General features: G+C 48.4%; 1 protein-coding gene across 2 annotated transcripts; it reads right to left on the bottom strand.

The window, feature by feature from the left end:
• Window positions 1-4,704: 4,704 nt before the first annotated feature.
• On the bottom strand, window positions 4,705-8,905 carry Clec10a (C-type lectin domain containing 10A). 2 transcript variants are annotated; one of them, XM_087574156.1, is made up of 10 exons: window positions 8,704-8,905; window positions 7,551-7,743; window positions 6,884-6,997; window positions 6,344-6,439; window positions 6,187-6,258; window positions 6,036-6,107; window positions 5,697-5,783; window positions 5,451-5,602; window positions 5,268-5,374; window positions 4,705-5,117 (listed from the first exon to the last, which is right to left on the bottom strand). In XM_087574156.1, the coding sequence occupies exons 2-10, from the start codon at window positions 7,615-7,617 to the stop codon at window positions 4,961-4,963; spliced, it is 924 nt and encodes a 307-aa protein (XP_087430282.1). In that variant the 5' UTR covers window positions 7,618-7,743; window positions 8,704-8,905; the 3' UTR covers window positions 4,705-4,960.
• Between the last annotated feature and the right edge of the window lie 3,384 nt (window positions 8,906-12,289).

Genomic DNA, 12,289 nt, shown 5'->3' with positions numbered 1-12,289 from the left:
CCAAAGGACGTGTAACTCAGAAGACTCTATTTCCTTATGCTACCACAGAGTGACCCGATCAGAATCCAGGTTAACTGCTGCCTTACTCATCACCACAAGGAAAGGAACCAGCCCAGCTGTTCACCAACTAGTGCCAGGACAATGAAAACATGGATGCACGTGCAACGGAATTGTACCCATTTATAAAAGAAAAAAACCCACGACGTTGGCAGAAAACTGGATGGATTGGGGAAACGCTGTGTTAAATGAGGTGACCTAGACTCAGAAAAACCCAAATCACGTGTTCTCTTTCACATGAAGGTCCTCTCATAAAGTCTGTACACGAGCATATAATAAATAGGTATGCATATAGATCCTGAACTAGGAAGGAGAACAGAAGAAAGGAGAACCAGGGTGGGAGGTGGGCGGGTCATTGATCACGTGACACAAGAATAGAAAGAGCTCAAAGGGCTCTGGGGCTGGGAGAGAAGGGCGGGGGTGGGGGAAGGCAAACAACAACAAATCTTGTTTGAAGATTCCATAATGAGGTCTACTATTATGAATGCCAATCAAAAACAACTTTAATTCCAAATAATTAAAGCAGTGCTCTCTCTCCTGTAGTTTCAGTGTCTCTGGGCTGGTCGCTCACGGGATTTGCCACCTGTCTGTGACTTCGATGCCGGCTTGTTATGTGGGTTACCGCACAGCAGTAAGTTTGGTTCAAGGATTTCTGAAGCACTGATCGGCCCAGTTCGTAGGATTCTTACCACAAGTAGGCAGTCAGAGATAATCCTCTTTGAGCACTGAGACTCCAGAACACAGTAACCTGCCCAAGCTCCCACGCCTGTACGGGACAAAGTCAGGTTCCTAACCAGCACATCCGATTCTCGTCTCACAGGGCTATTGGACACCCAAAGCTTTTGAATGCAATCAACATTCCTAACCCACAGTGACCAAACAACTCAGAATCTTCAAGTATTTTTTTCTTTTCTTTTTTTAATTAGAAAATTTATTGTTTAAAAAATATTTATTATGTATAAGTACACTGTAGCTGTCTTCAGACACACCAGAAGAGGGCGTCAGATAGTTGTGAGCCACCATGTGGTTGCCGGGATTTGAACTCAGAACCTCTAGAAGAGCAGTCAGTGCTACTGAGCCATCTCTCCAGCCCAAATTTGAATTTTTTAATCTTTATTTTACATGTGTGTACCTTTTGCCTGTTTGTGTCTATGTACCATGTGCATGCAGTGCCTGAGGGGCCAGAGAGGGCGGTGGATCTCTTTTTTTTTTTTTTTGGTTCTTTTTTTCGGAGCTGGGGACCGAACCCAGGGTCTTGCGCTTCCTAGGTAAGCGCTCTACCACTGAGCTAAATCCCCAGCCCGGTGGATCTCTTGAAACGGGAGTAACAGATGGCTGTGAGTTGCCAGAAATTGAACCTGGGTTCTTTGGAAGAGCGGCAAATGCTCTTAAATTCTGGGTCATCTCTCCAGCCCCAAGTATTTTTTTCTTATTTATTACATCAGATACAATTTTAGTAAAGTAGTAGGACGTTAAATCAACAAAAACAAATAGTCTTTCTATGTGCAGGTGGCAGAGAAAGAAATCAGGGGGAAATCCATTGATATTACCTTCAAATGAAAAAATATGGACTGGAGAGAGGACTGTTACGAGCACTGGCTGATCTTGTGGAAGACCAGGTTTCCATGCCCAGCACCCACATGGCCGTTACCCACTACCAATAGTTCCAGTCCCAGGGGCTTTGGCACCCTCTTCTGGCTTCTATGTGAACTGCACACACACGATGCAAAAGCATACAAGCAGGCACTTGTCTTCCCCCACCACAATACAACAGCCTATTAGATAACCCCAGGAACAGACCTGGGATTACATGATGTTAAAAGGTGCCTATGAGAGCTGGAGAAGTAGCAGCAGTTACCGGTGGGAATTGTTCTCCAGAAGACCTGAGTTCAGTTCCCACCACCCTCTTGTAGGCCCCACAGGTACTAGTCCTCAGATTCACATACATGATTTGGGAACAAAAAAAAAAATGCATGAAATCAGCCAGGCCTGGAGATACACACTTTTAATCCCAGCATTCAAGAGGCAGGCAGACATCTATAAATCCAAGGCCAGACTGGTCTACACAGTGAGTTCCAGGTTATCTAGAACTATGTAGAGAGACCCTGTCACGAAACATAACAAAACACCATGAAAAAAACAAGTCTGAAAAGTGAGATTCCAACTATGGATTCTTTTCTTTTCTTTTTTTTTTTTTTTTTGGTTCTTTTTTTTTTTCGGAGCTGGGGACCGAACCCAGGGCCTTGTGCTTCCTAGGTAAGCGCTCTACCACTGAGCTAAATCCCCAGCCCCTATGGATTCTTTTCTTTTCCTTATAAAGGACAACATTTAATTAGGGCTGGCTTACAGGGTCAAAGGTTCAGTCCATTATCATCAAGGTGTGGGGAGCATGGCAGCACCCAGGCAGACATGGTGCAGGAGGAGCTGAGAGTTCTACATCTCCATCTGAAGGCTGCTAGTGGAAGACTGGCTTCCGGGCAGCTAAGGTGAGGGTCTTATAGCCCATCTCAACAGTGACACAACTACTCCAACAGGGCCACACCTCCTAATAGTGCCAGTCCTTGGGCCAAACATATATAAACCATCACATTCCACTCCCTGGCCCCATAGGCTTGTTCAAACTCATGAGTCTATGGGAGCCATACCTAAACATAGCATAATGAAAATACATTTAGTCCAACTTCCAAAGTCTTCGTAGTCTATGGCAGTCTCAACAATGTTCAAAGTCCAAAATTTAAGGTCTCTTCTGAGATCTATCCAATCGCTGAACTGTAATCCCCAAAGCAAGATAGGAAACCATCTGGGCAAACTCCAAACTCTGCATCTCCATGTCTGATGTCAAAGCGGTCTTCAGATCCCCAACTCTTTTTTCATCTTTGTTGACTGCAACAAACTTCTTTCTCCTGGGCTGGTTCCACTCCCTGTTAGCAGCTTTCCTCAGCAGATAGCCCATGGCTCTGCTGTCTCCAACATCTTGGGGTCTCTGAGGCAACTTCAATATTACAGCTTCTTGTTCAATGTGGGAATCCACACATGATCTTCTGGGCCCCTCCAAAGGACTCGCTTCGCTTCTCCAGCTTTGCCCTCTGTAGCACTCTAAGCTCAGGTTGATCCACTCCACTGCTGCTGCTGTTCTTGGTGATCAGCCCATGGCACTGACATCTCCAATTCACTGGTGTCTTCTGTTGCAACTAGGCTTCACCAGTAGCCTCTCATAGGCTCTCTTCATGGTGCCAAGCCTCAAAGACTTTGCATGACCCCTTCAGTCTTGGATTGTCAACTACAACTGAGGCTGTACTTTCACCAATGGCCTTCCATGGCCCCTCGCAGTCCCGACCCTCAGCCGTTTTTCACGATCCCTTCAAAACCAGTACCACACAGGTGACCCTTACACATTACCAAGTCCAGCTACAGCATGAGGTACATTCTTGGCTATCTCTAGAACACAGCTTCTTCGTGCTCTGAGAAAACACTTCCCAGAAGATTCACCTCAGCGATACTGGCCTCTTAATCACCACTAATCTCTTAGCCCCAGCTAACCAGCATCAATTTTCCCAATATTCCCTTTTATTCCAGACTGTAAAACTAGTACCACGTGGCCAAAGCTGCTGAGTTCTGCTGCTTGCCGGGGCTGGAACATGGCCCCCTTGTTCTATTACATTATCACCAGCTTTCTGCTTTCCAACTCCTCCACTGCCTAAGCTTGGCTGTCCTGGAACTTATTCTGTCCCAACTATGGGTTCTTAACTGTGTCTATAGGCCATCTAGAGGCACAGAGAAGTCCAGAAAGTTCTTGAGATCCTCAGTCAGAACACGGTATTTTTGTCTGTCTGTGTGTGTGTGTGTGTGTGTGTGTGTGTGTGTGTGTGTACATGCATGTGCATGTGATCAGAGGACAACACGGATGACCTGGTTCTCTCCTTCCACCACATGGGTGCCAGGGTTCACACTTAGGTCTTCAGGCCCCCTTTCCTTGCCTGCTGAACAACCATCCCCCAACACAATTCTTAAAAGGCGCATTCTCCACCATCCTCTTCCAGAACTGACAACTCTCTGCTTTTTCCTTTCCCCGAGATGACCTGCAAAGGTTCCTTTTGTTTTAGTTTTGCGATGGGGTCTCATGGCGTAGCCCTAGCTGACCTGGAACTTACTGTGTAACTCACACTGGTGATGGTCCCCCTGCCTCTGCCTTCCATGAGGTGAAAACATAGACACGAGACACCATTCTCTAGTTCCTCAGTTGTCTTAACAATGTGATGACAGACCCCGCACAGCTCCCTAACATGGCGTTCTCGGAGCTCAAGCAGAACTTTGATTGATTTGTCTTCTTCTTCTTCTTCTTCTTCTTCTTCTTCTTCTTCTTCTTCTTCTTCTTCTTCTTCTTCTTCTTCTTCTTCTTCTTTTTTTTTGGTTCTTTTTTTCGGAGCTGGGGACCGAACCCAGGGCCTTGCGCTTCCTAGGTAAGCGCTCTACCACTGAGCTAAATCCCCAGCCCCGATTTGTCTTCTATAAACCTTTTGGGGATGCCTGGTTACCTACTCACATTTCGAATTTGCTTTTTACTCAGTCAAAGAGGATAAATGTTAGATAGTGGTCTATATAGTTTTTCTTCTTATTATCCAATTTTGATAAGAATAAAACAATGCAAAACCAACAGTATTTTATTTTTGTTACATTAAAAAGTCCTACAATAAGCGGCACTCTGTACAAAATACCACAGATTTCAATAACCCCATTCTTCCGGACACCACACTACCATCTCAAACACAATCCTTTCTCCTTGACTTAAATTTTTTGACAAAAAGAAAAGTCCCAAATAACATTGAAATGGGATAGGAGGAGTCCAAACTCCAGGCTTCCCCAGCTAAAACCACTGAAGAAATAAATTACTTGGAGAGTGCTCCTAGCTGTCCTTGGCCAGCTTCATCTCACAGACCCAGCGGTAGGGCCTCTGGCAAACGTCATCATTCCAGCGACCATCTGAGGTGAAGTGTGCACAGTCCTCGCCTCCTCCCAGCCCGTGTCCATACCAGTTATCTGGCTGCTTTGGGGCCCAGTGCCTATGAACAAACACAGATGTGAGCCTCCAGAAACCAGACCCTAAGTCAGAATCCCCAGATTCTACCACCTATCCCAGGGCCAGAGCCTCGGAAGAAGAGGTAGTCCCAGGCAAAGGCCACCAGACCAGGGCAAATGTGCAACACACTCACGTAAAGCCTTTCTCATAGTCGGTCCCGTCCACCCATCGCCAGGGCCCATTTTGGTCCGTTAGGCCAATCCAAGTGACCACACTGCCCATGTGAGTCTGTAGAAAATTCTAAAGAAAGAAAAGGGCATGGTAACCTCTCCTTCAGACCAGAGGGCCTCCCTCAAAGAGCCCACCCGGGCTTCACCTGCTCCGCCAGGGAGTTGACCACCACTAGGTTAGAATTCTCCAGCTGGCAGTACTTGTCAGCTTCAGGCCACGGCTTCCCAGACTGAGAGAACCAGTAGCAGCTGCCTTCATGCTCCATCCAGTGAAGGGGGCAGCAGGCCACTGCTGAGCCTAAGAAAAGCAAAGCAAGGATGGAGAGTAGAGGCAATGATTATTGTGTCCTCTCTCAGTGACTAGAGCAAACCACACCCATCGCCCTTCTCACCGTTGTTCTTGAGGCTGGCCAGCTGACATGTCAGGGTCTTCAAGTCCTTCCCCAGCTGTTGCACACGATCGGTTATTTCAGATAGATCTGGGACACAGACGGGAGTGACAATAGTGTTCTAGCTGTGACATCTGCTTGGGAATTCCTGATGCTCAGATATCCTGCACAGGACCGCCTCCACACACTGCGCATGCTCACACCCCTTTCCAGTGCCCAGTCTGGGACCGTCTCCACTCTCTGCGCATGCTCACACCCCTTCCAGTGCCCAGTCTGGGACCTTCTCCATTCTCTGCGCATGCTCACACCTCCCACCAGGGTACAGGGGAGCCTCAGCCTCACCTGTTCTGAGAGTCTGCTCCTTCTTCTCCACTGTGCTCTCCAGAGAAGCCACCTTCTGGCTCAAGCCTCGGCCTGGAACGGGACAGCTCAGCACCAGGAACCCGCTTTCACCCACACCCTTCTGCACACTCTAGACACCAGGGCCTCTCACCTGCCTGCAGTTCCTGCCCATGATCATCCACCTCCACTTTCAGAGAATTGATTCCTGTTTGCAAGCTGTCACCTACAAAACAAGGAACTGGAGCTCAGGACTGTTCCTCCCTACCCAGTCCCACTCCAGCCCAGAACCCTGTGAGAGCCCAGCTCACCCCTGGAGGCCAGGGCCTGTAGTTCAGCCTTGGTGTTGGAGGTGGTGTTGTCTAAAGTGGTTCTCAGGGTTTCTAGGTCCCTCCTTAACTGGGAATCTGATGAGGAAACAGGATGATCAGAACCAAGATTTCTCAGGTCCACTCTGTGCCAGCACCAGGCAGGCCTCTCTGCACACAGAGTGAGCGGCACTGTGCCTCACAGAGACCAATGGGCAGGCACTGTTGTTACCCAACATTGCACATGCATAACCGAGGCTGAGGTGCTGAGGTGATGTGACTGTATGACCCAAGCACAGTAATAGGTGACACGGCCAGCAGCCGTCTGACCGTGGATCCTCCATGTCCCCACCAGTGTCCCCACCACTGTTCACATCTATTACCCCACTCAAGTCTCGGTCCCTTGTGCTCCTTTACACTTGTCCTTGCTGTGGCCCTCGCTGCTGTCCATCTGTGCCCTCTGCACCAATCATTGCCCTGCTAAGGTCCTCTCCCTCCACCCCGACCACACGCCCTGTGATTCCTCCCTTCCCTGCAACCCACTTTGGGATCCAATCACGGAGATAACCACCAGCAGCAGGAGGCTAAGGCCCAGGGAGAACAGGAGGAGGTGGGTCCAAGAGAGGATATTGCACAGGAAGGACTGGGGAGGAGCTGCTGAAAGAGAAGAGGGTGTCACGACTCAGGATCCAGACTGTAAGACAAAGCAGGGGAAGAACGGGCTACGGGGGCTGGGGGGACAGTGAAGGCTTGTCACTGCAAATGGGCATAGGACACCTCTAAGGCATTGGGAATCTGCAGTATGCTTGGCCTCTCACAGCTCTGAGGATGTGTTTAACACCCAATTACAAACAAGCACACGGTAAGGTCTTGTAAGCAGAGCTGATGGGGGAAGACACTGGGAAGGAGCAGGCAGGTCCCTTGTCTGCAGGTTCACACATGTCTGCAGGATCGAATAAGTGAGCTCCCCTCCAACCCCAGCTCCCTGCCTTGCACACTTCTTGTCCCCATACAGAGCACAGGAAGAGAAGTCCCTGAGGTCTTCCTCAGCCCTGTCTTCCTGAGGATCTTGTATCCTCTTCCCAGTGGGCCCTCGGTGCTGAGTCCGGCCTCCACCAGACTCAAGCACACGTTTCTGCCCAGCGTGAACACACACACAGACTCTGGACAAGTGAAGATGCTGGGCGAGGAGTGTCCATGCTTCGCTCACCTTTACCAGCCTCTTGGTTTTTCTCTTCGCTCCCCAAGTTCTGGAAGTTTTCATATGCCATTGTCATGCTTGCACAAACACAAGGCCTCTAGGGCTATCTGAACTGAAACCGAGACACCAGAATCCAGACAGATACTGAGCTGGGACCAAGGAGAGTGTCAGAAGCAGTGTGAAGCTGAGGTAAGTCCTGGAACTGAGGTCAGACATGTCCTATGTTAGAGCTGGGATGAGAAGGGCTGGAGAGGGTTGGGGAGATGGCTCAGTGGTTAAGAGCGTGTGTTGCTCTTTCAGAGACCCAGGTTTAGTTTCAGTATCTACCCGGTGGCTCACAACTCTCAGTAACTCTATTTCCAGGAGCTCCAATGCCCTCCTCTTACCTCTGAGGACAACAGGCACACACGAGCACCCATGTTCACGCAGGCAAAACTCTCACACACATTGAACAAATGAATTATTAAAATTTAAAAATGAAAGAGGTGTAGACTTCGCTCCGTGGTAGAGCACTTGCCTAGCAAGCACAAGGACCTGGGTTCAGTCCTCAGCAACACGGGGGAAGAGAGAGAGAGAGAGAGAGAGAGAGAGAGAGAGAGAGATTGAAAAAAATTTAAGGGGTCTAGCATGCAATTGAATTAGAAATGGGGTCAGGATTGGGCGTTCAGCTGAGTTTATAGTTTAGAAGTAGCATCAAAGGCTGAACTTAGTGCCGTTGCTAGGTCTCCCGTGGGCCAGTCTTAAGACTGTGCTTTTTCCTGGGACTGACACCTACACTCAGATTAGAGCCAGGGGAGGAACTAGGCCCCAGCTTGCAGTGAACCTGGAAGCAGAATAGGGTTCAATTCAATTTTTGATCAGGCTGATTCAAATGTCCAAACTGGATATGGGGCTGAGACTGAGATTGGAGAAGGGCTGGGGTCAGGGAGAATGATTGGCTGCAACTGAGCTCCAGCTGGGGCTGCATCTGGGTCTTTGTCTCCCTTGGGATTGAGGCATTCGTAACCCAATCTAGAATTAGGCCAAGGGAAATTAAGTCCCATACCCTCCTCTTGTATCTCTTTCCACTTAAGCTCATCAAAGCCCAAAGTCCTCCCTCTCTGTACAGCTTCTAACACATTCCCTGTCCCAGTGGTCTCCCTGGCAACCCCGGCCCAGTTACCTGTGTGAAATCGTGGCTTCCCTGTGCAGCAGTGGCCAGAGGTGGGAACTCAGTCAGTCAGAGTGGAGAACTATATCCTAGAGGGTTGGTGTGGGAGGGACCAAGCAGAAGCCAGGAGTACACATGACAGAGTCTTGCTGGGTTTTGCGTCCAGTGGTCTGTATTTGGGGACATCCGATTTCAAGTCTTAACGGTAAATACTATTGAGTGGATGGTAATTGGTACACGTGAAGAGGTTGTGGGGGTGGGGTGGGGTTTGGAACTTGTCCTCGAGGGCGTGCCTTCTCCCATTCCTCTTTCTGGGAGCTCTCATGACTTCCACATTTTTAGTGTTGGGGTGAGAGGGTTGGCCAGAAAGAACAGTTTGTTGTTTTGTCTTACGTCTTACATCTTCACATATTTCCTGCCTATCTATTTCCAGGAATCGTCCGTGCCTCCATCGTTAACCCTCAAGCACATTCCCATCACGAGTCCACAGCATCTGACTCCGACCCATTAGCCAGCGAGGCCTCCTCCGCTCTATTTCAGATAGAAATCATGGTTTGGCGAGTCAAAAGCCTGTGCCCTGACTCCAGTCCTGAACTACAGGCTGATGTTTCTGGGTTCTAGAGGCTGACTTATGCCTTGGAGTGCTCAGATTGGAGGGGACTCTTGCTCTGGGATTTGATTGCCAATGGCCTGGCACCCATTGGCTTGTGTAATCCTGAGCCCCTAGAAGCAACTGCAGGGGTGAGTGCCAGCTACTGATCTCAAGCCCTCAGGTGTGGGGACCTAGAGCTTGGCAGCTCCATGTAACTCTTACCATGACTATGGCTTGCATGCAACCCCTTACCTTAGCATTGCACAGCCTTTCCTGCAATGTGTTGTTCTTTTGTTACCTGTGTCCTCTGCCTCCTGCCACCCACACCTGGCCACTCTTTGGAATCACTTGACTGTCCTCTTGCCCCTGATGTGGCACTGTCTCCTCCTCACAATGCCAGCGCAGCCTGCTTTACTGTTGATGAAAGTCAAGAGCAATCGAAGCAAAGGAATTGGGCGAGGCCTTTAACGGGGCCTAAGTTTGCAACATCAGGGGCTTCCTATTAGGGGTTCTCCTCAACAACTAGAAGAGTGAGCCAAACAGCTGTTTCTTCAGTCAGAAAGTGGGCACAACAAGGTGTTTTTGCCAATCATGACATATTCCTTCATGCAAACAGTAGCCTGTGTTTGCACCAATCACATGCTGTCTTCTGAGCCAGCTGTGGAAGTGTTCTCCCTCTGACCAGGGTGAAAATGGCTGCTAGAATTCACTGGGGCTTAAGATGGCAAAAAAAAAAAAAAAAAAAAAAAAAAAAGTGTGCCACAAGCTCTTTGAGTCTTACTTGCCTCTGATAACTGGAGTTGACAAACAGCTCTGGTCAGCATGTGGCTTCTGCTTGGCTGATAGTCCTTCGCTCAAGGTAGCCTGGGTATCAGAGAGGTTCACACCTGTCACTGTCACTTAAGTAAAATTGCCATAGCCCTCAACACCATAGCTTACTGAAAGATAATCATTTCAAAAGATTGCTACAATGAAAGCCAGTCGCTAACATACAGCCCTTCCCTTATGTTAACAATTCAGTTCCTACAAGTAATATACGTCAGTGGTATTTGGGTATTGGACCAGGGATTAGAGCGTTTTGTGATGTATCCTAAGCCAAGAGGCTCATGAGAAAGACAAACAGAAGCCAACCCCAATGCTGCCTGCCATCCCTGCCCGGCTCTCTGAACACGTTCTGTCTACAGAACATGTTTCCAATTCATTCTGCAAAGCCTGCCAGTTCCGTGAAGAGGCTGTCTTGCATCTGTGTGCACATCCCTTTTCAATGGAGGGCGAGTGAAGCTGCGTTCTGGATCGTGTTTGTTAAATTAAAAGCAGAGCAGGGAGGTTTCCCTCCATATCAAGTGTGCTTCGGTTGCCTGAGTCTTATTTCACTGTGCGCACAACCATTTGTCTATTGAACATTTTCTTGATGTTAAACAGGTACGCTGTTTCCAGTTGGATCTGCTCCTGGGTTTGTTAGTGCTCTGATTAGCATGTTGTCAATCCAAGGTCAGCACTACACCAGGGATTTGCAATGTCCTCCCTGGGCCCCGTATAAGAGCCTTGGTCCCCAGCTTGACAATATAGGGAGACAGACAATAGGATGTCCAAGAGGTGAAGCCCAGCAAGATGTCTTCTGGACATGGAAGGTGGGAGGATAGAGTGGAATAGGGAACAGGGCCATGCCCTCCAAAGGGAATTATGGGAACTCAACCTCTTTCCCTTTCCGTTCCTGGGCCTTAGGTTTTTGGTTTTGGGTTTGGTTTGGTTTGGTTTTTCAAGATGAAGGTTTCTCTGCATGGCTCTAACTGTCTCAGAATTTGCTGTACAGACCAATCTGACTTTAAACCCAGAGAACCACCTGCTTCTGCCTGTGTGCTGGGACTGCAGGCGGGCACTGGCCAGCACCATGCTTTAGGTGAGGGGTTTTGTCGTCCATACCATCCTGCTATGATGACATGTCTCACCTCAGACCCAAAGCAATGAGGCTAGTCCATCAGGGACAGAACCATCTACAAGTGTGAGTTTAAAACACAGAAACACATGAGCAAAGTCTTTTGTCCTCAAAAGCTCTCCTTATCCATTTGGAGAGCTTGAAGGGCTCATGCAACACAAATTGTCCAGCATCGGGCTGACGGGGGTGGGAGGCCGCAGGTTTTTAGAAATAGGATTAAAAACCTCCAGGGACTGGCTAAATAATGCTTTGTTAACTCTCAATTCTCTTAATGAAAAGGGAACAACAGCAGCTCAGAGACACTGGGTTATGGAAAGAACTGAGGAACTAGGCCAACCAATACACTATCAGGATTTGTTGACATTAGAATAGAAACCTGCAATAGTTTTGAGATGGGGAAGTGGTTATGCTTATGTATCTACAGGGGATGAAACAACTTAGTTACAATGTGGCTCAGGCTTAGGCTAACCCTGCTTCTAATGCAGGGGAAACAGCAGGCTATGCAGAGGAAACGGGGTTAGTAATGTTGCACAGGGAGACTGATAAAATGGCAGGCCTGCTGCTGGGAGGTCTCCTGCCTTGCTCCTAGACCGGGTTTTCAGTTTTGCTTTGTAGTTTTCATGTGTACCGCTTTGAAAAAGTTTAGTGAGACAATTCTCTTCCTTTAGAGAAGATTGCAGGGTTGGCTATGCATTTAGAGAGTTTGCAGCTAGAGGCAGAAGTGCTTGGAAAACAAAAAGAACCAATGGGAGGAGAAAAAAGTTCAGACTTGGACAATGAGACTGGGAATGTACCCCACGATGAAAGTGGGAAGCAAACTAGATTGGAAGTAAACTGCCACCCAGCCCTGCTTCTAGGGGCCTGAAAGAGCAGGAAATGGCATGGGTACGACAGGTTAATGTGCAAAGAGTACACCACCAGAGAATTTACTTGGGCCTACACAGGCCTTCCCAGTCTTCGTGCAGCACATGCCTGCTAATGATGGTGAACAGACTTACAGTGAATTGACCTGGAGTCTTACACAAATGTTAGATTTAAACCATTTTAAAGAAGCTACGGTATTCTGTGCT

This window comes from Rattus norvegicus, chromosome 10 (genome assembly GCF_021556685.1).
Source record: "Rattus norvegicus strain SHRSP/BbbUtx chromosome 10, alternate assembly SHRSP_T2T, whole genome shotgun sequence".
NCBI classification, from domain to species: domain Eukaryota; kingdom Metazoa; phylum Chordata; class Mammalia; order Rodentia; family Muridae; genus Rattus; species Rattus norvegicus.
The sequence above is the reverse complement of the archived record's forward strand: the minus strand, read 5'-3'. Positions and strand labels throughout refer to the sequence as shown.

Excerpts from the sequence above, each read along its gene's own strand:
- Clec10a (XM_087574156.1), bottom strand. The coding sequence starts at position 7,617 with ATGACAATGGCATATGAAAACTTCCAGAACTTGGGGAGCGAAGAGAAA. Across the intron at positions 6,440-6,883 it reads CTCCGTGATTGGATCCCAAA|ATTCCCAGTTAAGGAGGGAC; the intron begins GTGGGTTGCAGG and ends TTTCCTCATCAG. Across the intron at positions 6,259-6,343 it reads ACAGGCCCTGGCCTCCAGGG|GTGACAGCTTGCAAACAGGA; the intron begins GTGAGCTGGGCT and ends CTTGTTTTGTAG.